The sequence below is a fragment of the Natator depressus genome, chromosome 11 (assembly GCF_965152275.1).
Source record: "Natator depressus isolate rNatDep1 chromosome 11, rNatDep2.hap1, whole genome shotgun sequence".
Classification (NCBI taxonomy): domain Eukaryota; kingdom Metazoa; phylum Chordata; order Testudines; family Cheloniidae; genus Natator; species Natator depressus.
The window spans coordinates 1,821,029-1,846,052 of record NC_134244.1 but is presented as its reverse complement, the minus strand read 5'-3'; the positions used below and the strand labels follow the sequence as shown (position 1 = coordinate 1,846,052).

Below are 25,024 nucleotides of genomic sequence, written 5' to 3'. Positions count from 1 at the left end.
CATGGGCCAATTTCAACCTGCGGGCTTCACTTTGGCCACCCCTGGTTCACATGGGACAACAGAAGGGCCATTAGTCATGGCCTCTTGATGCATTTGTCTTGAATATGATCCCACAGACTCCTGCGCTTATGGACTGTGCTGGCTTCTTTTGCCTTTACACTCTAGAAAGCCTCACCGATAGCTCTTAGCTTGATGGTCCTCTTCCATTCCTCATTGTCTCCAAACCAACACACTGCTATCGCATCATACACCAGTGCCATCTGGGGCTGGAAGGTCACCTTCACCACGCACTCAGAGCCTGGCTCCAGCATGCCACTGACAGGAGTCAGGTGAAAAGGGCTTGCCGTCTCCCAGTTAAATAAGGTAATTAGATCACTAGGGAAATGGAGATGTGTGGTAAGCAGACATCAAAGCCCCAACCCATCTCTTGGTGCTTCTCTCCCAGCATATTCACGCCAAGGCTGTGCCTTCCCAGTTGGCCCTCTGGGGCCAGTGCCCCACCTCCTGCAGCAGCCAACCCCTGTGGTTTCAGCAGAAGGCAAGAGCCCTCCACAGTGCACTTGGACATTCAAAATGGTTTGTGGCAGATCCATCTGCACCTGGCTCCCTTTGTGCCATCTAGCCACAATTTACTGCCAACGGCCCCACACACTCACCATCCCAGGTTTAGAACATGTTAGAACACGTGACAGTTTCCAAACAAGAAAGGCCATTTCGCTCCAGGGGAAGCTGGGCTCGTTCCAGCTGGCCTGAAGCCCACCTACCTGCTTTCCCACCATAGCCCTCTTTCCACACCTGCCCTGAACATCCTGTCACTGCTGTTCCCACTGCTTTGGTGATCTTCTCTGGTATGACACCCCCTGAGCCTACTGCCCTTTCATTCAAAAATAATCAAACCCATGACGACTCCTAGTTTCCTTATCTTAGATGACATCCTCAGGTGGCTGAGTCCCTCACCAGAGTAACCAGTTTGTACTGAGAAACCGTCAGCCCACTTTACAGCATCCCTGGGGCACCCATCCAGTTCAAGAAAAGATGACGTAAGCACAAAGCAGTTCAGTTACTGTGTGTGCCGCTGCAGCATGGCGAGGAGCTAACCCGTCCAATTCTCGAGTGACAGTCCTTGGCATGGATAACACAGACGTAAGGCACCGGGCCAGAGGATACCAACACACAACCAGTACTTGATGCTTGCTACGCTTTCCTCTTCGCTCTCTCTGCCTTCCTTTCTCTCAGCCACCTCTCTTCAGCCTCTTTCAGAATAAGCAGTTTCTATGCTGTCTGCCTCAGCGTGGAAGTGATGCACTAGAGAACGGACTCGGTCCTGAAAGCCCTGCTGTCATTTCTGTGCTGCTCATTTGCCAGGGGATGAGAGGCAAACTCAGAGAAGGGCTGAATGAACAAGCTCAGCCACCAGCCCATCTGCCTGTTCCCTAGGAAGGGGTGGGAATTTACTAACAAATATCTCCACCCTTTTCTGTGGGCTTGGGCATTGTTCAGGATCCCGACTCTTTGCGTACGGGGAAATCAGGGTGCACACATGGAGGCTGGAGGCAACTGAATCCCGGGGGCTGAACAGTGAAATCAGAGACCTGCTCACACAAACAGAGGGTAACCTCACGCCTCAGTGAAATGTATTGTACAGCGATCTCCAACACTCCCCTCCCCGGGCACACCTGTGCATTACAAAGAGAAGCGGTTGTTAGCCAGATATCGGAGGGGAGGAATGTTCAGAGAGGGAAGGAAATGTGGTTGTTTGGACAGACAGTTATTGTGTGCGATTCACAGAGAAAGCACTTCGACCCCAGAGCGGGATTCGCTTTTTCAAATCAGATACATTGAAAGACAGAACTACGAACCACTGGGCCCGGTTGAAAGGCTGTGTTGAGGAACAGACACTAGAGTGCCCTGGAGGTTTGGATCCCTTGGATAACTGGGCATCTCCCTGCCACCATTCCCAGCATCAGAACCCCAGCCCACACAGGAGACACTAACCGCCAGCAGTAGGGCCAGCAGGCTTTCACTCTTCTTTCGCTAGATGAAATTAAGTCTGGATTGTCAGCCCTAGAGACTGAAGGCATCTGTTCACTCACAGAGCAAGCTCAGTTCAGCAAGCTTCCCACACACTCTGCCCTGCCAACATCCCCCAGCCCTGCCCTGGAGAGTCCACTTCTAGAAGTGAAAGGAGAGTTCAGTCTCCAGGGCTTCATTAGCCAAGACTCCCAGCAGGGTGCCAGGTGCTCTGGTGGTGGGTGATGTAGACACCTGCCCTGTGAGGAATCACAGAAATATAGGGGCTGGCAGGGGCCTCGAGAGCTCACCTAGTTCATCCTCCCCCATGGCCTGTTATGCAAGTCAGACTGGATAGAACAGTCCCTTCTGGCCTTAAAATGTAGGAGAGCCTCCCAATGCATTCCCCATGAGAGGTAACAGGCTACAGAGATGAGACTTTACTTTCAATCAACAAAGGCCTGGGCAACACTAGAAAATTCGGTCAGCTTAGTTATGTCAGTCAAGGGTGTGAAAAATCCACACCCCTGAGAGACATAGTTAAGCTGACCTAAGTCCCTGTGTAAACAGTGCTAGGTCGACAGCAGAAACCGTCCGTTGACCTAGCTACCGCCTCTCAGGGGGTGGATTACCTACACCGATAGGAGAACCCCTCCCATCGGTGTCAGTAGTGTCTACACTGAAGAGCTGCAGCTGTCCTGCTGTAGCATTTCAAGTGTAGACAAGCCCTAACAAAATAGTGACCTAGATCTGAAAGGCTGTTTCCCACTTCCGTCCTCTGGAGCCAGCCAGTCCTCTTGATCAGGTGGAACTGGTGCACAGCAACGAACTGGTGCCTCATATCCCAGTCCCAACCCCTGAGCCCTCCCCTTTAGAACGTAACCCTGGAAAGTCTTGCACTGCAGAGGTGGCTTTCCAGAGGAATGATGTCAGCCTACAATGGGAATCGTGGCAAGATCTAAACAATGAGCCAAAGAAGCCAAATTGGCCTGAGGGCACAAAGAGGATGGCTCAGCCCCGGCAGGTCTGGAACGTGGTTCTGCTCAACCTGCAGCAGCCTTGCAGACTCACTCACCCAACGTTGCACAGGGGAAACGAGGCTTCTGTAAAATCGTGGACGGCACAGAGAGGCAGCTGGATGGTGTCTGGGAAGAGCAGCTTGTGGCGTGGAAGCGTAGCCCGCAGGGCAACAGAGAATTCACCCTCAGGCTTTTCAAAGCAGATGCTGTCTTCATACTCCTTCTGCACAAAAATAAGGAGAGAGAGAGCTGGGCAGTTAGACAGGACCCAGCTCCCACCTCACCAGCTGGGGCTCTTTCCCTGGCCACTCACCCTCCTCTGGGCACAGGGGATTCTGTCATTCCAGCACCTTAGGAAGAGTGTTGGTGATGGAGTATGCACGATGGAGGGTAGGACATGAGAGGTGCTAGGGACTGGCAATCACTGTCTCATGGAAGTGAATCATGCAGCCCCAGAGAGCACAGCGTTTGAATTACCAGATACATTCATTTAACCTTTGTTTGCTTCCTGGCAGTTTTCTTTTTTCAACCTCTTTAAGACCCTGATCCAGCAAAACACTTTTGCATGTACTTAATTTCAGCCTGCAAGACCTCCCCTTGCCTTCAGTGGGGCTCCTCTAGCACAAGCAGTTATGCATGTGACTAAGTGCTTTGCTGGCCTGGGGCCTAGCTACAATTTATGTGGGTGGAAGGTGCCAGATTGAGCGTTGCAGACTGATGGCCTCTGTTTATCCAGTGAAGAGTTACAGCACAGGGAACTGCAAGGCACACATCTTCCACACACCACAACCCCAGCGGGCCACACTCGTGCCTTGGAACTAATACTTGTGTAGGTGAGAAGGCACCCCACTCTCTGTGGCCCAGTCAATCCTTGGTGTCTCTGCCAGCAGGCGGACAATTGCACAGGTGGCACGGTGTGATGTGGACCCCTGCCTGCCTGAAAATGGAACGAGACCATCAACTCATTTCACACAGGCCACCAAATCAGAAGTGGAAGGTAACACCTTTCATGTCACCACTGACATAGTCCTGACTCAGATATAGACCTCTAGGCGAAATGTTCCATATCCCCTGCCCAAATGCCTAAGCCAGCCAGTCCACCAAACTCAGGCCGGAGTGGAACCAATGGCCTCAGGTGAAAGGCTTCCAACCGTATATCTGAGCCCCCACAGCATACAAGTTCATAGTACATAGAGTTATATAAAGTAGCTGTGCACCTTGGCCAAGTTATAGATGCTGTGGGAACCAGCACTTTGAATCCCTGACTTTTGTTTGCTCACATATCTTTTTTATTTAACATTCATTCCACACACACACCACCCCATCACCATCTCTCTAGTCCCAGCACATGGACAATACACATAAAAGCACACAATAATAATCAAGATTAACACACGACCAAAATGAGACTAAATGAATTCCCCAGTCGACTGGAAAAAACAGTGGGGGGGAGGTTCTTGCCACTCAACCTGTCCTGCAGCCAATCGACAGCCCACGCACTGTGCCCAGAAGGTCAGTGGACTCAGGCTTTGTCGGGCCAAGGGGGAAAGTGAGTTCCAGAATCAAGGGTTCTTCACTAAACCTCCCCAGTTCCAGGCCCCATATGGACAACAAGGGACTGTCAACTCAAGCATCACTGAATTGAGAAGGGAGAGGCAATGTGTAAGATACAGAGACTGTACCCTGTGGAAACCACGTGTTGGCAAACTCTGCAGAGAAGCCATGCTCCCTCCATAGGAGGTCCCTTCAGGGCAGGCCTGAGGCATACTAGCATGGGGTGTAAAGTTTCCCTGCTGCTGCCCAAGCTGTACCCATTCTGAGGATGGACAGAAGCTGTTGGTCTCCAGGGCTGCCATTTCAGCACCTTCCCCCAGTGATGTATTTGCTCAAGAAATTTAAAAAAAACCCTAAAAAACCCCAAAGGACATCTGAGAAAGGGATCTGCTGACCCCCACAGCCCATTCTCTCCCTTCCCAGAGTCTCGCCTGGACGCAGATGTGATATAAGCAGCAGAAAGGGCTGTGGGAGGTACTGTTTTACCTTTTCCAAGGGGCGGAAAATGATGGGAAGAGTTAAGGACATCCCAGGGCTCAGGACAATCGGTTGTGGGAAAACAGTGATGAAAAATCTTGTGGCAGGAGGTCTAGAAAATCAAATCAAAACAAGAGAGCCATCAGAGGAGATAATGTCAGCACCTGGGTCAATTACCCCAACCATGATAACTTTTACCCTTCCGTATCACCTTCCTCACTCTCATCTCCCCCCAGCAGGCAGGGAAGCAGCATTACCCCATTCAACAGGGCACGGAGATGCTAAGGACAGTGTCTCCAAAACCAGCCTCTAATTTCAGGTGTCCAGATCGAAAACCCTTAGATCTCATTCTCAGGAATCCTGGGCACCCAAACTCCAACCAAAGGCAGCAGGAGCTGCAGTTGCTCAGCACCCCTGAAAAAAATCAGGCCCCGGGTGTCTGAAGAGGAGCATCCAAATACTTAAGGAGCCCAAAATTAAAGGCCACTTTCAAAACTTGAGTCCAAGGTCACCCAGCAAATCAGCAGCAGAAGCAGAAACAAACCCCTGGTGTCCTGACAATTCCCATCTCTAAGCACTAGACCCCTTTCCTTCCCTGAATAATATTTTTGCACTGCCCCCCCACCCAGGCAACCCAGCATGACTTATAAAGCTGCAAAGGGCAGAAGCATGACAGTCAGAGCTGAGATGGTCTCAAGGCATCCAGGAGTGGTGGGCTTACCAGATGCACTGGTTCCAGGCCACACCAGCGAGAACCTAATACACATCCTGCCTGAGTTTCTATCCCCACTGGAAGCTGATTCTCCTTCGGGTTAGAAACAGCTCAAGGGCAGAAGTATTATTTTAAAGAAAAAAGCCATTTCACTTGAACACCTATTGCCAGGAACAAAGCTTTCTGTACCCACGTTGGCACGTTTCAGATGGGGCATGCCCTGAAGCAAAGAGCACAGTCCTGCCCTGCGATTCAGAATGCCCATTCTCCATCCCACAGCAAATGGGAGAAGGGGCAGAAGGGACCCATGTAAGGGTCCATGAGGGTATCAGCATGGTAGGAGGGATGGGGATGGATTGTTCCCACTAGTGAGGGGGATCTCCCCTCCCCCCACCTACCTGTAACTCAGCTTCTGGGTTTTCACCTGAACGTTTTTCAAGGATAAATGTTTGGTAAACTCCTTTCCCAGCTCCCAGCCATGCCAGTGGAGAGCCTCTGCCACTTCAATGCCCCAGAAAGTGCCTTTCTTCTCCTTGGCCTTCCTCGCAGAGCGTTCGGGAGGCCTCAGTGGGGACATTGGCTCTTCCTGAAGGATGAGGGAGAAGTCACTCATACTGGTCACTTGCTTGTGCTGGGATCTCCAACTGCCACAAGGGGGGGCGAGGGTCCATCCATCCTACAGCGCAGCCCCGAGGGTCGCTGGATGGCTTTCATCACCCGGTTTCACGACAACGCAGTGGCCTCCCCAGAAAACCCACAGAAGTTATAGGGCTCCATGAAACAGGCAAGTAGCAATGAGAATGTCCCTGAAGGCCCCTGGCTTTAGCCACTCACCTGCCTGATGCTGCTGCACCCAAGTCTCTGGCCGGAGTCGGAGCTTGGCAGCCCCCTGGGCATCTGAGCGAGCACCAGGCACCTGGAACAAATGGGGGCAGGTTGTTCCTGCGTCCTGAGGGAACGTCCCGCAGGGAACAGCCAGGCCCGGGAAATGGGCTGAACGGGGCTGTCCAGCTCCAACCGACAAGCCCCATTTGAGCCACTGCCCGGGGCCAGGCTGTTCCCCCATGCTCGCTCCAGTCCGGCCAGGGGGCCCCCCCAGGCTCCCACCCTCGACACCCGGCAAGCTGGGCGCGGGAGCAGGGCTCCCCTCGTGGGCCCTGGTCAGGGCCCAGGCAGCCTGCAGGGAGCACAGTGCTCTGGGCTTTGGGCAGGTGCTGCCAAAACAGTGCGGTCCTGGGGTGTGGGCTCCCAGGGTGGGGGGTCCCTGTCCAGGTGGTGAGGGGTACCTGGGGCTCCCGGGGGGCGGGGGTTCAGTGGGGTCCTGGAGTGGGGGTGGGGGTAGCTGAGGAGGGGGGAGGGGCGGGGGTTCAGTGGGGTCCCAGGGCGGGGGCGGGGGTACCTCAGGAGGGGGGAGGGGCGGGGGTTCAGCGCCGCGGGGCCCCGCGCGCCGCCATCTTCCCGTCTCTATGGAAACTGGACGCGGCGGCGGCGTCGCCCCGAGCAACGACGGCGGCCGGGAGGGGCCCGGCGAGCAGGAGGCGAATCGCGCCGCGGCAGGAGCAGCCGCCAGGGGGCAGCGCAGAGACTCCCCACCCCCCCCCGGCCGCAGCGCCCCTGGGGGCTGGTCACCCCGGGCCGCGGAGCGCTGCGGGGGGAGCTGGGGCTGTGGGGGGAGGGGTGTTAGATGTTGGGGGGGTGAAGCAGTGGGAGGGGCTGGGGGAGCTGGGGCTGTGGGGGGAGGGGTGTTAGACGTGGGGGGGTGAAGCGGGGGGGGAACGGGGCTGTGGGGGGAGGGGTGTTAGATGTTGGGGGGGTGAAGCGGGGGGGGAACTGGGGGCCATGGGGGGAGGGGTGTTAGATGTTGGGGGGGTGAAGCAGTGGGAGGGGCTGGGGGAGCTGGGGCTGTGGGGGGAGGGGTGTTAGACGTGGGGGGGTGAAGCGGGGGGGGAACTGGGGGCCATGGGGGGAGGGGTGTTAGATGTTGGGGGGGTGAAGCAGTGGGAGGGGCTGGGGGAGCTGGGGCTGTGGGGGGAGGGGTGTTAGACGTGGGGGGGTGAAGCGGGGGGGGAACGGGGCTGTGGGGGGAGGGGTGTTAGATGTTGGGGGGGTGAAGCAGTGGGAGGGGCTGGGGGAGCTGGGGCTGTGGGGGGAGGGGTGTTAGACGTGGGGGGGGTGAAGCGGGGGGGAACTGGGGGCCATGGGGGGAGGGGTGTTAGATGTTGGGGGGGTGAAGCAGTGGGAGGGGCTGGGGGAGCTGGGGCTGTGGGGGGAGGGGTGTTAGACGTGGGGGGGGTGAAGCGGGGGGGGAACTGGGGGCCGTGGGGGGAGGGGTGTTAGATGTTGGGGGGGTGAAGCAGTGGGGAGGGGCTGGGGGAGCTGGGGGTTGTGGGGGGAGGGGTGTTAGATGTTGGGGGGGTAAAGCAGTGGGGGGAGCTGGGGAGGGGCTGGGGGAGTTCGGGGCAGGGGTGAAGGAGCTGGGGGGGCTGGCGGAGGGCATGGGGAAGGGATGTTAGGGGTTGAAGGAGAGGGGGTTGGAGGGGCTGTGGGGGGGTGAAGTAGTGGGGGAGGGGCAGAGGGAGTTAGGAACTTCGGGGTAGCTGGTTCCAGGCATGAGAGCACTGGGTTACCCAGGTGGGGCCTCCAGCCCCATGGCCCTGTGTGGGGCTGGCTATTAAGCTGGCTCTGGGGAGTCCAGGCGGGCCATGTGGTGTGCGAATTGGGCCCAGTGATGCCTGGAGCCTCTGGCCTGGGATGGGCGGTGGGAGAATGGAGGGATTTCCACAGCAGCGGGGCTGCCAGCCGGCCACATTCCCCTTCTGACCCTCTCATCGTTAAGAAGCCAACAGAGCATCTGGTCCCATCCGCTGTCTCCTGCATGGACTAGAGCAGCCCAACGGCCCCTTGAAGTCGGTGCCCATATCAGATGAGACTAATGGTCCATCTAGGTGGTTGACCCTGACTCCTGTCTCTCCTGGTTGGTTCAAGTTCGTTGGTCTATCTGGAGCAGCAGCCCTGTCTCCTGCCGAACCAGATCAGACTTGATCCAGGTCCATCCAGCCTTGTTTCCTGGCTCCATACGACCAATGGTATCAATAATTAACAGAGGTGAGGTTGCTGGTGCACTCATACCGCTGCCAATCATGCTGACCAATACTGGCTCATTGTTTCCTTGAAAACCGCGGTCTGTCTGCCTCTCCCCTGTTGTCCCTTAGCTGATAGTGAGGTTCTGAGCTCTTTGGGGGCAGGGGTTGAAAGTGGCTCCCCAAAGGCAGACTGAACGTGACAGGACAGAGTTCCCAGGGAAGGGGCCACACGTATTGCACCCCATTGCAGATGGGCAATGGGGATTCCCTCCCCCACCCATCCTGCTTTTCACAGGCCAATACCATGTCCTGCAAGCTCAGATAACTGGCCTTTAACGCGTCACAGAACATCTCCAGGCCCAACCCGAGACGCTTTCTAAAGTGGAGGCCCAGTGCAGTGGTAGTGCTGGGTGGATCTCCTGTCCCTGGTGGGGTTAGCAGAGGCCTTTGAATCGGTACTGCCTGGCCAGGGTGCCCTTGGCCTGGCAGAGAGTCGCTCGGGTTGGAGACCTGCATGGCAATGTGGGCAGAGGGGGTCAGCAGGGAAGAAATGTGTCTTTAATGGCATTTGTCTATGTTTACATCATGAGTCATGCGGATAAGTGGCTGTAAATCAGCCCCCATCTCCCCCAAGACATCGAGAGCGTCCCCTCCCCTCATCCCCCCAGAACTGGATGTGTGCCCGGATCCTGCAGAAACAGCCTCATAAATAACAGCAGCAAAATAAACCCTTTTCACAGCAGCAGAGGCCCCAAACACACTCGGCGCAAGATTAACGCCTCCCATTCATCACTTTAATGGTTGTACTTTGGAAATTAAACCTGTCACGGCCCATCAAGGTGAACATTTTAAACCTGTGACATCCCTACGTGCCTCCCCGCCTCCCATCTCGTCCTGGAGCGTGCTCCCTCTTTCTTCTCCGGCTCGCTCCCACGTCCTTGCTCTCCTGGCCGGCCAGCCAGCTCCATCTCCTGCTCTCTCCCCTTCTCGCTTGGCCTCATTCAGCCCTAGACCATGGTGCCCACTGTGCCAAGGCACGGTGCTGGTTTGGAGTTACAGGAGGTTGTGTCTTACGTCAGGAGGGATGCGTATAAGGCCACAGACCTACCCAAACCCCAGGCCACAGCGCCGGGCTGGCAGGGCTGGGAATGGTGTGATGTATCTCACCCAGGCTCAGTGTTCCGGAGGCAGGACCTGCGTCTCTCTCTGCAGGGGACCCTGAACTCCCCCAAGTCACCGGGAGCTCCTGTAAGGCTGCAGCTCCAAGGGTTTACAGGTGCTGCAGGAGGGAGGGAGATGAATTGGGGTCTGCGAGGAGGGACAGCCCAAGGGGAAGGCATCCACCTCTTACGGCCTTATTATGGGAGGCAAAATGCCCACAAGAACTCACGGGCAGACCCCCCCCAGCCACACCCTCTGCTCTCCCCAGGCTCCATGCTGCCTGTGCCCGATGCTCTGCGCAGAGGGGATCAGGGCGCCCCCAGCGCAGCACGTGTGACAGTACTGCTCAGACACCCAGGGCCTGCTCCTTTCCTGGCTATCCTGCCAGCATTCATCTTCTAGCCCACTCTTCCCTCGCCCTGTGATCGTTAATCCTCCTGTATTTCCCTTGTTCGTTCTCTCCTTCCCTCGCACCCTGCACCTCATTACAATCCTCTGTCCCTCCCCCGTCCCTCTCTCACTCCATTCATCTCTTGCCATCCCTCCGGAGAGCCCATCATGATGGTGTCCAGGCCCCTCATTCTTTGCCCCAGGCAGTGTACGGGCTGGGCTGTGTCCCCTTTCCTGGAGAGAACGTTAACCTTGCTGCACGCCATGGGATTGTGTCACCTTGTGGCTGACTAAAGCTGCTGCTGGGGTGTTTTCCCAGCAACTCTGGGGCCTAGGTTCCTGGACCAGAAGGTCCTGGGTTCTAGGCTGAGAGCTGACCAAAATGTCTGCATCGCTCCTTACTGTGGTGCCCCCACCTTGGTCTCCTGCACAAGCCTGTGCTGTGGGAGTGCTTCATGTTATCCTGCAGCCCTGGCGGGGCTTATGGTATTTGAGATGGACACTGCCCCATGCTGGGTGTAGGGCAAGGCTGCCCACTTCCCCTAGGCTCCTCAGTTCTAGTCAGGCCTTCACAGAGCCCTTGTCACTGAGGTGTCTGTTATTAGGGGCACCCCCCAAAGGGCCCTGCAGCAAACACCTACCCTGCCAGGCTCTCTGGTGACGTGTGAGCTCCACCTTCCTGTCGGTGGGGTACCGGAGCAGCAGCCCCCCATGGAACCCTGCTCCCTCAGACCCCTGCTGCTGCTGGGAACACCAAGGGCCTTGGTTTTGCTTTATCTTGTCAGCTCTTTCCAGCTGTGCAGCATCCCAGGTGCCCCCAGGCCAGGAGGACCAGGCCCACTAATAACCCAAGGGGCTTAGGCAGGCTACAAATGGGGCATGCAGATCTGCAGTACTTCCAGGCAGCCACCATGTGTCACGCTTGCCCCACACAGACAGCTGGATAGCTAGTCATACCCACCGAAAGGCAGGCACTGGGCTATGGACAGCTCGCTGCTGGCTCTTGCCCTCAACTCCCTGGGTTGAACCAGCCTTGAAGAATTACGGTGCAAATGCACCAGCCCAGGTGCAAAACTCTCCTGGCTGCCCTTTGCCCTGGTGAGAATGGAGAAACCAGTGATCTGGTCCTGGCCTGCCGCCAGAAGGGGATCCCCGGGGCAAGCGGGCCTGACAAACATTGCAAGGCTTAGACTGATTTTTCAACGTCCTCCACTGTCCCCCTTGGGTTCCCCTTTGCTGCTGTTACTGGGACAGGCTGGGGTTTGCACTTGGACCTGGAGGTCACAAGGATCAGGATGAGGCTCGTTCAAACCTCATCTCTGCTCTGTGTGGATGCACTGCTCCACCAAGCACTCCCTGCTCCAGCGCCCCCGTGCCCCTGTCCCGCTTTCCCATTGCTGGGATAAGCCTCCAGCAGAGCCTGGTGCTTGGGCACCCAGGGGTCTCAGTGCAAACCTCTGCCAGTCTTTGAGCCTCCTGCAGGGTACCAGGTGCAAGCGAGACAGCTGGAGGTTGCAGAACCCACAGGGGACGTGTCAGGGCAGCGAGTGGACACTCTCAGCCCGGAGCCTGGGCTGGAAGGTTGATCTGCCAGCTGCAGGACTGATGGGTAGAAAGAGAGCGAGGCAGGAGAGATGGAGCTGGGACAAGATGTATAAGCAGGACCCGCATGCAGCCGGCTCCCGCATTGTGCCCTAACCCCATGACCTACAGAGCCCGGCCTGCCTCCCACATCTCCTGTCTCTGTCCTTTCCAGCGCTCTTTGCGTTCCTCTTCCTTCTTTTCCTTCCTTCCACCTCAGCTCCTCTCCCTCCCATCCGTTCTCCCCTTCCCCGTGAACTCACGCATTCACATTCTACCTCCACACTCAGCCTCTCTCCCTGCGCCTGCCCCACGCAGCCCCCCGCCCCCCCAGCAGACCACACTCCCCCTCCCCCAGCAGCCACCACTCTCTGGGGCTGCAACAAGGAGCGTGGGCCGCTGCAGGGTGCCTGGATCCCTCTCTGGGGCTCCGAGGCGGGGAGAAGGGGCCTGGCACATGAGGCTGTCTGCATTAGAGCCGCAGTCACTGGCAGCCTGGCCAGGGGCTGCTCGGCGCTGCTCTGCGGGCAGGCTGGCTGGGCCCTCCTGGGCATAGGTCTGGAAGGGGGGAGGGGAGAAATCGCCTCCCCCGGGGAGGACAGTCAGGGGTACCAGTGCGGCCACTCACAGCTGGGGCAAGACACTGCTCCCTGCTGCACCTGTCTGACGCGGGAGCGACTGACTCGCCTGCCTCCGGGGGGCTGGGAGGGACGGGCGGGCAGACCAGCACTTCAAAAGTGATTCCTCACTCTTGTGTGCCCAGCTCGAGACCCACACACAGAGCTCCAGGGAGTGTGTGGGGGTCCTCTCCGCAGCCCGTGCCCTAGGGCTGAGCTCTCCGAGCGTGTGGGGCTCCCCAGGGCTGTCCCACTGTGGGCTCCCCAGGGCTGGCTAGGACGGGCTCCCTGGGGCTGTCCCACGGTGGGGCTTTGCTTCGGTTTGGCTAGTGGAAGATTTACAACCAGAAAGGGTGTGCGAGGGGCGGTGGGGAGGTGCTGAACCCCGTCAGGGGTCCAGCGGCCTCTGCTGCACATGGTGTGGGGCAGGCTGATTTTCAGTGTCACGCTCCAAATGCAATGGAGACTGCTTGACCAATAGGGACTGCCTGACCCCCACATCACAGCAAAGGTGTTCCAGCAAGCTCAAAGAAAGTATAAAAGAGGGGAAGTGACATCATCACTTGGCATCTCCCCCCCACCCCCACCCCAGCCCAACCTCAACGCAACACCTGGAAGAACATCTGGAGGACAAAGATTTTGAACTGGAGAAGTTTGTCCCCAGGCTGGAAGGGAGTCCCAGCCCGTGTATTGAGGAACTGTGACCTGCTTGTGCCATCTGTCAGGATGAGAAAAGCTGTAGGATTCAACTCTTTGTTAGACTAAAAGTTTGGGATTTAGAATGCGCGTTTCTCTTTTTATTTCTGAGGTAACGATCTCTGACTTAGAATGCCGTGCAGTCTCTCTGTCTGGAGTTAATAACCCTGTTTGACATTTGACCTAAAGCCGTGTGTTTCGGTGGAAGCGCTTGGGGAATCTCAGCTCAGGTTACAAGGGCGGTTGCACGTCCAGTACCCTTTTGTCGGTGTGGCGAACTAGCAAATGGACTTACACTGGCCAGACTTCTGCACAGTGCAAGTCGGTACCGTTCTGAGATGCAAGGCTGTGGAGCGGGGAACTGGCTGGAGCCTCCCTGTTGATGGTTCATGAGCGGCTGTAACTCAGCTGGGTGTGGATGGCTGTGTAAGTGCAGTGCCCGTCAGAGGTTTGCAACTTGACGTTAGCATCACACAGTGTGAGGGCCAGCCCAGGTTGGTGGGACAGAGGGCTCAGCAGTCCCACAGTTCAGGTTGCACCCCAGGGAATCTGTCACAATGGGGATTGGCAAGATGAAGAGTTGGCTAGTTGGATGGCTGGGTAGGGGCTGGCAGGATGGGTGATTGGTTAGTTGAATGGCTGGGTAGTGGGTGGCAGCTCGGGTGATTGGTTAGTTGGATGGCTGAGTAGGAGCTGGCGGAACAGGTGATTGGTTGGTTGGATGGCTGGTTAGGGGATGGCTGGACAGGTGGCTGGTTAGTTGGATGGCTGGGTAGGGGCTGGCTGGGTAGTTGGTTAGTTGCATGGCTGGGTAAGGGCTGGCAGCACGGGAGACTGGTTACCTTCCAGCGTTTGATACATTGCTGCAGAGCCCTTAGAACTGGCAAAACGAGAGTGGTGTAGTTGTCCCTCCGTGGCTCTGACCCTGGGGCAGATGATACCCACCTCGGTGCCGGCACACCAAGGGTCTGCGTTACCCTCTGCATACACTGTCTGGCAGGGTTCCTAGGCTCACAGCCAATGGGAAGGGAAGTCAGGGTGAGCAGATACTTCCTTGCATGCATCAGTAAGGACCAAATCCTGCAGCTCATTGATCAAACCCCCTTCTCCATGTGCAGGCAACAAGAAACTGACCCTGCAGCAGCTCCGGCAGCCAGCAGGGCACTGGCCGTGGATCTGCACCATAAAGCATTAGGGAGACCATGGCCAGCCACTGCTCTCTAGGGGTCAGAAATGCATTGAGAGGAGTCAAAATGCAAAACAGGGAGCCCTGGGCTCCCTCTCCCGTGAATTCACTGGGGGTCTTGCAGAGAATGTGGGTCAGGAAAAGGGCAGGGGGCGTCCCACACAGGGCGGGGGATGAGTGCAGTGGCATGGGGCCGGGGCTCCCTCCTGGGGGGCATGTTAATGTCCACCGGCCAGGGCCTCCTCACTCAGCACCTGGCAGAGGCTTTGATCTAGGCCTGTCCAGCGCTGCCCCCTCCAGGCCTGCCCTTGCACCCTCGTCTGTGAGACCCATACCCCCAGCTCTCAGCAGAGCCGCTCGTGGTGGGGGGAAAGGAGGGGCCATACCCCGTATTTATTGGTCTTGGCCCCCTTGCAAGGAAAAGCACCAGCTTGCTGATACACTGTAGCAAACATCTTTATGGGGGAAGCACGGGGGAGGGGTCTCAGTCCAGCCCCCCCTGCCCCCAGCCCCCCAGTACACACTGACAGAATAATTACGAGTTAAATAGAATCCAAACACACATAAATTAAAGGAGACGGGCAGGTGCCGCGGAGTCTCCCCAGTGCCGCGGCCTGGGTTGGGTCTCTCAGTCTGCTAGCAGTGGAGGTGGCCCCAGAGCCGGCTCCATCTGGCTGGCCCCGGCCCCCTTGCCCCGGCTCCGGGCTGCTCTCCCTGCTCTGTTTCATGGGGTGATCGCCCAGGGCTGCCTTTCATAACGCTGAGCCGATCTTCCTGTCTGTGGAGCTGAAGCGCTCCTCTTCCTCCCCGGAGCACGAGGAGCCCGGGCTGTAGCCGAGCTCTGCGGTGCGGCGGTGCAGGATCTCCACGCTGGCACCGTGCCTGTTGAATCCAGGGCCCTCCTCCTGCCGCTGCGGCTCGCTGGGCAGCAGCTTCTCGGCAGCTTTGCTGACCCCTCTTTGCTTCTCGGCCTCGGCTTGGGCCACCTGCTCTTTGGCTTTCCGGCTGCGTTTCCACTTCATCCTGCGGTTCTGGAACCAGATCTTCACCTGCAGAAGACCGACAGGAGGGTGACTATAGAGCTTCCCCAGCCTCGCACCCGGGGGCAGCCTCTCCCAGGGCTGACACACCACCAGCCCCAGGGCGGGGCACGGCACACGCTTCCTTGTTTCTCACTGAGACACGTTATACTGCCACGAGCGCAGAGCCGGGCCCTGCTGGGCCAGGCGCTGACCGACACCCGGTGAGAGAGTCCCTACCCCAAGGGGCCGAACAGATTAATAGATCACCCCCTCCCTGGTCACCCGCCCTGGAGATCAGCCCCTCCACAGGATCACCCGCCCTGGAGATCACCCCCTCCCTGGTCACCCGCCCTGGAGATCAGCCCCTCCCTGGTCACCCGCCCTGGAGATCAGCCCCTCCACCGGATCACCCGCCCTGGAGATCAGCCCCTCCCTGGTCACCCGCCCTGGAGATCAGCCCCTCCACCGGATCACCCGCCCTGGAGATCACCCCCTCCCGGGTCACCCGCCCTGGAGATCAGCCCCTCCACCGGATCATCCGCCCTGGAGATCACCCCCTCCCGGGTCACGCGCCCTGGAGATCACCCCCTCCAGGGATAACCCCGCCCAATCCCTGCAGTACAGCACCCCACTCTGGGGTCCACCCCAAGAGCAGCCTGTACCCATTCATTGCCACCATTTGCTGCAGCACTCTGACATTTCCGCCGAGGTCTCCCAGCCAAGCACTGACCTGACCCCGCCCTGCCTAGCTGAGGAGCTGAGCCCAGAGCCCGCAGCTCTCCGGCTGAAGGAGGGGAAGTAGCGGGTGACTGTCCTGAGGCCAAATCCCCTTTCCCCTGCCCCGGGGCCCTCTCCAGTCAAGTGCCAAGAGACCGGGGCAGGGGGGAGTCACACAACTGATGGCAGGGAAGGATCTGAAATACCTATTTCCACATAGCTGCGTGGGCGCCCTCCCCGACAGGTGCTCTCTTCCCGGGATGAGGCTGCGGGGTCGGATCCTGAGTTACGCCTTTCTGGGAGTGTAAAGGGGCTCCGGAGTAGGCACAGACAGCCCCCTGAGGATCGCCCCCCACACACACAGCAGAAAACCTCCCACAGCTGGTGTGGAGCTGGTATAAAGGGTTTATAACTGCCCTGCTCCCAGCCCCCGGTATACAGGGTGGATCAAGGGCATGGCCAGAGTGCTCTGTGCTACAGCTGCCCTTTGCCTCCTAGGTCCACCGGGCACGGGGGAGACATTTAGAGCAGCTCTGAGGCTGCTCTAACTTACACTGGGGGCTGGGCAGATGCCCGCATAGCATTTTGTAGGGGACACACACACGCACACAGACAAGAGGGGCTAGAATCAGCCCAGGGTCCCAGAACAGTGCATACACACACACACATGCGCACACACACACCTCCAGGGTGCCAGACCAGCAGCCCCGCAGGACAGCGCGGGGACGGGCCCTGCCGCTGGCTGACTGGTTTCTGGACGGAGTCGCTGTGCTAGTAAAAGAGCCAAATCTTCTGGGGTCACCATTGCAGGACGGGAGCCCAGGGCCCATCGGCCCTGCCCCTCGCCCGTAGGTGCAGAGGGAGGCCGGTGGGCAACTCCCCGCCGCCACCCACCCCCTTTTCCCGTCCCCCCTCCCCGCCCCCTCCCACAGGGACGGTACCTGGGTCTCGGTCAGCATCAGCGACGTGGCCACCTCGAAGCGCTTAGGCCGGGACAGGTACCTGTTGAGCTTGAACTGGTTCTCGAGCTCCAGCAGCTGCTGGCTGGTGAAGGCCGTGCGGGGCCGGCGGCATTTGCCCATCAGGCCGGACTGCGGAGTGGCTGAAATGCAACGAGCAGGCACAGGTCAGCGGGCGGGGGCGGAGGGCTGGGGCCAGGCGTCTGCCCCGCCCGCCCGGAGCTGAGCAGCTGGACCCAGTGCCAAGTCCCTGCTTTACCGCACCTGACCTTGGGCGGGGCTCGGGCGGATGCTCACGCTGCTCTGCCCTGCAGGGGGGCACCCGAGGGGGCGGCCGCTAAAGAGTGGGAGGTGCTCAGCCCCCCCCCCCGCCCCCGGCAGTGGGCGCAGACGGGGCTCCTGGGGAAAGGGCGCAGGGGACGAGGTGGGGCTGGGCTGCAGGAATTCGGGAGCCGTGTCCCATGAAGACAAGGCTGAGCTGGGGGGCATTTCGCTGAGGTGACTCAGGGTTAGGCGAGGCGGGAGGATGGGGCAGACAGGACGCCCCTGCTAAGCTGACGGGTGGGCACTCGGGGGAGACGGTGGCAGGCTGGAGGGCATGGGCGAGGGAAGCCTGACGCCCCTTTGGGCAGGGGTGAGAGCAGGAGGGGGGCAGGTGCTTCCTGAAGATGGAAGAAGTGTCCAGGGCGGAGGGACAGTGCGGGTGGCGGGATGGCCTGGGTGCGGGACGTCACTGCAGGCAGGCAGGAGCCTGGGCCTGAAAACTGGAAGCTCCCTAGGAGTGGGAGGAGCCACCAGTGCCTGAACCATGGCCCCGCCCCCTGCCCTGCCCCCACTCACCCTCTGAAGCCCCGCCCACGCTCCACCCCTATTCCACCCCAGGCCCCGCTCCCGCTCAGCCCCCTCCCCAGAGGGGCCCCCTTGCCTACCGCCTGCACCTCTCTGCCTCTCCGGGGGTGAAGAGGCACAAGCAGTGGGCAGGGGGTTGCGGGGGGGGAGGCGAAGAGGTGGGGGGGATGGGAAGAGGAGCCGTGTGGGCGGGGCCACAGGGAGAAGCGTGGGCGGGGCCACACTTGGCCTCCCCTGGCCTATTGTGCCCGCCGCCCATGGGGAGGAGAATTCGTAGCATGTGGGCACTGAGGGTCGCTTCATCGCAGACCCGCTGAGGGGCACAGAAAGGGGAAGTCACGCGAGGCCAGACCGTGCTGGGGCCCCTGGCCCAGCAAACTGGCCCCGTCCCAGCTGGGATTCTGCTGCCGAGACTGTCTGCACCCAAACCAGCTTGGGTGGAGCTCTCCCGGGCTGAGCAGGGCCAGCCCCGGGGGCCAGGCCCCACTGGCCAGCCCATGTGCCGGAGGACGTGGTGGTTCGCTAGGGAACGCGCTCCCTTCGGAGGAGCAGAAGCTGAACAGCGCGTGTGTGAACACCTGGCGCAGTCCCAGGGAAATGAGGCCTCTCCCTGGTAGCCAATGCTGCTCCCCACGGAGCCCCTGCCTGGCCACCTCCCAGCCCCCAAGAGCCAGCAGGGCTCCCCAGAGGACCCTGGCGCAGGCTGGCGATGCAGTGCCCCCCGGCTCCGGGGCACAACGGGGGGTGCGGAGCGCTAAGTGTCGCCGTCATCGCCTGGTCGTCCAATAATGGTTTTATTGCCCAGCTGATATTAAACTGGCAATGTCGTTATCAGGGCTCGTTTGGCGATTAAAATCGATTCCGTTAGCGAAATGAAAACTCCTTGATTAGCGTGAAGTGTATTTGATTACCCCCAGCTGCCAAAGTCTGCGATAAGGGCAGCAGCCCACGGAGCGGGGCCCTGGGCCTGCTATCTCGCTAATCACCCTTTATCGCAGGGCCGTGCTGAATCAGGAGGGAGAGGAACAAAAGAGTCTTTGAGAACCCGGCGCGCTCGTCTCCCTGCATGGCAGGGACAGGGCACGCACTGTTTGATTCCCCCTTCATCTCCACTCAGCCCTCTTTATTGTCTCTTTGGGGCTCCACTTTTACGGCCCTTCTTTAGGAGAACAGCAGCTATTGAAACCAGCAGGGCCCTGGCGGGGTGTGAAATGCTGAGCAGGAGATGGAGGGGTGACAACAGAGACTGCCGGGGGTCAGGCTGCAGCCCAGTCCCTGGGCATGTCACAGCGCTTGGAGACGGCTCCGGGAAAAGCGAGGCGGGGGTGTCACGGAGTCCCTGGGCGATGCTCTGGAACTGCTCCCCATGAAGCCAGTCAGGACTCTGGGGCAGTCGCCTTTCCGTGAGCAGCCTGTCTGCAGGACACACAGCTCACCCGGCTCCACCTTCCTGGGTCTGACCTCGGAGCATTCAGCATCCTCTGCCCCTCCGTGCGCTTCCCACAGCGAGTCCGCCCAGGCGGGGTCCTGGGGAAGCCAGAGGGTCCTGCCCCCCAACTCCGCAGTCAGACGTGACTCTCAGCCAGCCAGGAAAACAGAGGTTTATTAGACGACAGGAACATGGTCTAAAACAGAGCTTGCAGGTGCAGAGAACAGGACCCCTCAGCTGGGTCCATTTTGGGGGGCAGTGAGCCAGACAACCACGTCTGCCCTTCACTCCATGTCTCCAGCCAGCCCCAAACTGAAACTCCCTTCAGCCCCTCCTCCTCTGGGCTTTGTTCCTTTCCCGGGCCAGGAGGTCTCCTGATTCCTTTGTTCTCCAACCCTTTAGCTCTCACCTTGCAGGGGGGAAGAGCTCTGGCCATCAGTTGCCAGGAAACAGGGTGTCGGCCATTCTCTGTGTCCAGACTCCTGCACACACATGCCCTCTAGGGCTCTGCAATGATCATACACCCTTACCCCACCCCCTAGATACTTAAGAACTTCATAGGGGAAACTGAGGCACCCCCACACTATTCAGAGGAAACATTAAGAACAGTCCCACTTCGTCACATCTCTCCCCCCTTCGAGATCGAACTGAGCGGGGTCACTTTAGCCAGTGACCTGGGGAAGTTCGAAGCCACCAACGTTCCCATGGATGCCCCAGCATCTCTCCCATTTCTTGGTAGGAGTTACACCAGGCCCTTCCAGTTTCATGCCCTCCCTTAGGTCGGGGGTGGTCGATAGCACTCGCAGGCCGCATGTGGGAAGGGAAGGTTTATGCGGCCTGTGCCCTTTGGCCACCCCAAAACCCCAGGGGGTCAAACTGGGATTGGGTCTTCTCCCCATCAAGCTGGCCAAACACAGCCACTTGGTTATAGGACGGTTTAACTTTCTTAACAGCTTTCACTTCATCTGAGACCTTCTCAAAGCTCTCCACACTGGATCTTTCAACGGGAAAGTCAGTGGATCCATTCACAACAGAAAATTTCTGGCTGTTAGGAACTGAAACTCTCTTGATTAAATCACTTTCACACCCTTCAGTGGCAGTAAACTGCTTGCAAAGACTCCATGAGGATTCCTTTCCCGAGGGCTTTTCTATGCAACAATTCACCCCTCCCAGAAATTCTGCTCTTACCCTCTTTCCCTAAGGCTTGCTCTAGAGGAACATTTTCCTGAGCAACAACAGACTCTTTCTGGGTCTCCCTTACATCCAGAATTACCTCTGGCCCATCCGGCGGATTCCTACACAATCCCCTTTCAGGCAAACTCACAGACTTCCTAGAGAAAAGGTCAGAAGCATTCTCCTTCCCTTTGCCACACACAAGTTCAGGAATCTTTTCCTTCTTGCTACAGGTTTCCACACCCTCAGTAGGTAACACAATCACATCACCTTCATGCTCTCCTTGTGCCCTGGCTAGGATCTCACCCTGATTAGACAGAGTTGCGACACCCTTTCCCAGCAACACACTAGCAACAGGCAAAATACAAGCACCAGAATTGTCTGGGCTCTGGGATTTTACATAGACACTAACTGGATGCGACCTAGTTACAGGGCCATTCTCCCGAGCAGACACAAACTTAGGACCCTTCCCTTCCTGGGCTTTAGCTGAATCCAGAACCAACTCTGAGACAACTGCACTATTCTCAACCGTCACAAGCTGAAAGGCCCCTTCTGTCTGCTCCACAGACAAAGAAGAGCCAGACACACTTTCTCCTTTCCCAGACACACAGCTTGGGATCTCATTCCCCTGGTCCCAGCACACAGGGCTGTTCACAGACAACTGCTTGGAGACCGGGGTAGCTGCCTCCACAGGCAAGTCAATACCCCTGACAGACACAGGCACGTTTCCTTCCCTGTCACAATTCTCCACCCAGCTAACAGGTAAGGTCCAGGGACACTCATCTTCCACTCTCCTCGCCTTCCCACCCTGCTGACTAGACACAGCCATCAGCTCACAAGGCTGCCTAGGCTCATCCCCCCACTCAGCTGGGGTCTTATCTTCCCCCTGGCTCAGCACTGCCCTTGCTGTCCCAGTGGGGTAGGCAGCGAGCTCGCTGCTTTCCTCACAGCATCAGAGCCAGCGTGAGCCCCTTCTCCAGTGTGCAAGGGGGCGGGGAGCATCTCTCTGTCCCACCCAGCCCCAGGGGTCTGCTTACAGGCAGGCAGGTAGCCTGAGCCTAGCCGCTCCTCCCCCATGCCAGCCAGGTCATCTGCATTTTCACTGACCATTTACCTCTCCACCAATTGGTTCTCTGGATTCAAATTCAAACCCTTGGCCGTTACAGGAGCAGGGCCTGGATCCTGTCCCAAAGAGACACAGTCACCCCACAACAGGGTCTCGCAGCCGATATCCCAGAGAACCCCAACAACCAGCCAGCCTGACCCCTCCTGGGTCTGCACAGGGATCTGGGCCATAGGCAGGGCAAGGGGCTTCGTCCCTGGGACCCTCACCCAGCTCACCCAGCCCCTCAGCCTCTGGGGCTGCACCACCCAGGGCCTGACAACAGTTCTCTCTGTCCCCGGATCTCGCCACCCCAGGAATGTCTCCCCATTGACCATCACCTTCTGCTCCCACTGGAGGTCCGAGGGGCCTGGCCCAAGGAAACTCCACACAGACATACAGGTTGGGACCAGGAGTGGGAGCCTGTCCACCTCCCCACCCATCTGGCTGACGGAGTCTATGGCCTTGGGACCCAGCAAGGGAGCTAGACACAAGGGCTGTTCCGCAGGGTCCCCTGGTTCAAATCGCCAGCCTGCTCAAAGGCAGTGAGGTGGACATCCACATCCCCCCCCCCTTAAACCGGGGGCAGCAATTTAGTCTCGAGGTTCCCTGCGGAACTGGCCCCCCGGGGTCTATCCCCACTCACCCCTGGGAGGTCCCCTAGGCCTCTCCGCTCCCCCACCGCCAGTTCATGCTGCTGCTGCTTCTGCAGCTCTTTCTTGGGCTCTCGCTGTCTCTCACAGTCCTCTTGCTCTCTCGGACTCAGCTCCAATCCCGTCCGTCTCCGATCCCCGGATGGGGAACCCGATCGTGAAGACCCTCGTCTGGTCGGGGACAGGAGTCTTGGGGATGCCTGGCTACTACTCCAGCTGCTCCCAGATCCTGCTCTAGCCCCATTTGGGGTCAGGAATCTGTTCCTTAGAGCGGTCATCCTCCTCCAGCTGCACGATGAACTGTGCTTTGGTGAACTTTCCAATGCTCAACCCTCTCTTTCTGCACAGGGTTACAATGTCCTTCTTAAGGAGACGGTGATAGGCCATCACTCCACTCTTGCCACGTTGTTGTGGACTCACAGGCCTGTGTGCTCTCAGCTCCCCACGGTTTCCAGGGAGAACCCCTAGTGTGCCAGCCCTTCTCGAGGTCACCACCTCTTTGCCAGGGTCGAGCTGCAGACTCCTCCGCCCCTGGGACCGCTCGCTGCAGTCCCCCGGGGGACCCTGTTACTGCAAAAGTCCTTTTCTCTGGTCACACACTCCCAGGGGTTAACCGCCCCCTGAAACCGTCTCTCTCTGAATCTTCAGCACGCCTGGTCCCCGTCAATCCCCCTTCGTTTTACTGCTCCCCCGTCACTTACTGCAGGAAGCGCCATCCACGGGGTGCAGTACATCCCACCGCTGCCACCAGTTGTCACGGAGTCCCTGGGCGATGCTCTGGAACTGCTCCCCATGAAGCCAGTCAGGACTCTGGGGCAGTCGCCTTTCCGTGAGCAGCCTGTCTGCAGGACACACAGCTCACCCGGCTCCACCTTCCTGGGTCTGACCTCGGAGCATTCAGCATCCTCTGCCCCTCCGTGCGCTTCCCACAGCGAGTCCGCCCAGGCGGGGTCCTGGGGAAGCCAGAGGGTCCTGCCCCCCAACTCCGCAGTCAGACGTGACTCTCAGCCAGCCAGGAAAACAGAGGTTTATTAGACGACAGGAACATGGTCTAAAACAGAGCTTGCAGGTGCAGAGAACAGGACCCCTCAGCTGGGTCCATTTTGGGGGGCAGTGAGCCAGACAACCACGTCTGCCCTTCACTCCATGTCTCCAGCCAGCCCCAAACTGAAACTCCCTTCAGCCCCTCCTCCTCTGGGCTTTGTTCCTTTCCCGGGCCAGGAGGTCTCCTGATTCCTTTGTTCTCCAACCCTTTAGCTCTCACCTTGCAGGGGGGAAGAGCTCTGGCCATCAGTTGCCAGGAAACAGGGTGTCGGCCATTCTCTGTGTCCAGACTCCTGCACACACATGCCCTCTAGGGCTCTGCAATGATCATACACCCTTACCCCACCCCCTAGATACTTAAGAACTTCATAGGGGAAACTGAGGCACCCCCACACTATTCAGAGGAAACATTAAGAACAGTCCCACTTCGTCACAGGGGGGCTGGGAATGCAAAGCTGAGGCAGATCCCCCCAAGCAAAGAGAGCTAGTGAGCATTATCAGCCTGCAACGCTGGCAGCATGCCCATGCTGGAGAGGCCGCATGGGGCTGATCCCCACCCGTGCAAGGCACATGTGCCACGCTGCAAATGCAGGCCCGTGGTCTGTTGCACTGGTGCAGTGACGGCACAAGGGGCAGGGTGGCAGCGAACGAGGTGGGCGGGAGGGTAGGATCTCCGGATCAGCTTTTAGCTTCCCAACCAGAGACGCTGAAATGCCCATCGGAAAAGGGAGCAAATCCACAGTGCCGGAGCATCAAGTGGATTTAACACCATGAGATTGCAGGGTGCTACTCACCACTGAACGTCTGACACCCAGGAGATCTGCCCCAGAGCCCCGGAGCCAGCGACTCTGCCAGGAGAGTTTGCACCACCCTTCATAACCAGGAATACTGAATACATTGCCTGCCTCCAGCACTTCTCCGCCAGGCGGCTCAGAGCCAGTCACACACTTTAGCTCCGTTTTAGCAGATGCATCTCACATCTAGCCTGCGCCCATGGCACCTTGAACATTGCCCTTCTCTGGTCCCATAAACTAAGCCAGGGGGGCTGAGCCAGGATGGGAGTCCCAGGGGGCTGTAGAAAGTGAGGTCAGTGATGCTCTTCCCTCTGGCTCAGAGCTGTAATGTTGAGGTTTAATAACAGGTCACTAACGATCCAGAGATGCTCGTTGTGAGAGCTGGGGTGTTAACCCCGGAGTCCTGGCCCCACTCCAGCTCTGGTCATCCTATTCCACTTCCCTAGAGCCCCCTGAGTGAGGCATTCTGCTCACTTCCTGTCCTCCACTCCTCTGCCGGGGCACTGAGCACTGCCCAACAGGCTGCCCTCCGGGGGTAAGGGAGTTGATTCATATGGTTTGTAAAGCACTTTGGGCCTTTTGGGATGCAGGGTGCTTTCCAGCTGTGTCACTGTATCCCATGCAGCTGTCAGTCACTACACTCCTCCCTCGGACTTCCAACAGATCACCCATTGACCTCACCGGCCTTCGCCACACAAGCTGACGGAAGGTGTCACCGGAAGGTGGTGATCTCATGGTTTAAACCCTACTATAGACAGGAACCCCCTGTAAAATCAAAACCTGATGCACACTGAGA

The 25,024-nt window shown here is 58.3% G+C and overlaps 2 protein-coding genes across 2 annotated transcripts in view; both read right to left on the bottom strand.

Moving 5' to 3' along the window:
* CFAP65 (cilia and flagella associated protein 65) overlaps positions 1 to 6,684 on the bottom strand; it is a 44,611-nt gene extending 37,927 nt beyond the window's left edge. Inside the window, exons 1-5 of the mRNA XM_074966997.1 lie at positions 6,607 to 6,684; positions 6,171 to 6,358; positions 5,070 to 5,172; positions 3,086 to 3,252; positions 176 to 375 (exon numbers count right to left, since the gene is read on the bottom strand). Coding sequence (XP_074823098.1) covers positions 176 to 375; positions 3,086 to 3,252; positions 5,070 to 5,172; positions 6,171 to 6,358; positions 6,607 to 6,669 — 721 coding nt within the window. The 5' untranslated portion in view covers positions 6,670 to 6,684. The remainder of the gene's footprint in view (positions 1 to 175; positions 376 to 3,085; positions 3,253 to 5,069; positions 5,173 to 6,170; positions 6,359 to 6,606) is intronic.
* Positions 6,685 to 15,026: 8,342 nt separating this feature from the next.
* The window catches only part of LOC141995515 (uncharacterized), a 33,594-nt gene continuing 23,596 nt past the window's right edge, over positions 15,027 to 25,024 (bottom strand). Inside the window, exons 2-3 of the mRNA XM_074966752.1 lie at positions 17,167 to 17,327; positions 15,027 to 15,535 (exon numbers count right to left, since the gene is read on the bottom strand). Coding sequence (XP_074822853.1) covers positions 15,239 to 15,535; positions 17,167 to 17,327 — 458 coding nt within the window. The 3' untranslated portion in view covers positions 15,027 to 15,238. The remainder of the gene's footprint in view (positions 15,536 to 17,166; positions 17,328 to 25,024) is intronic.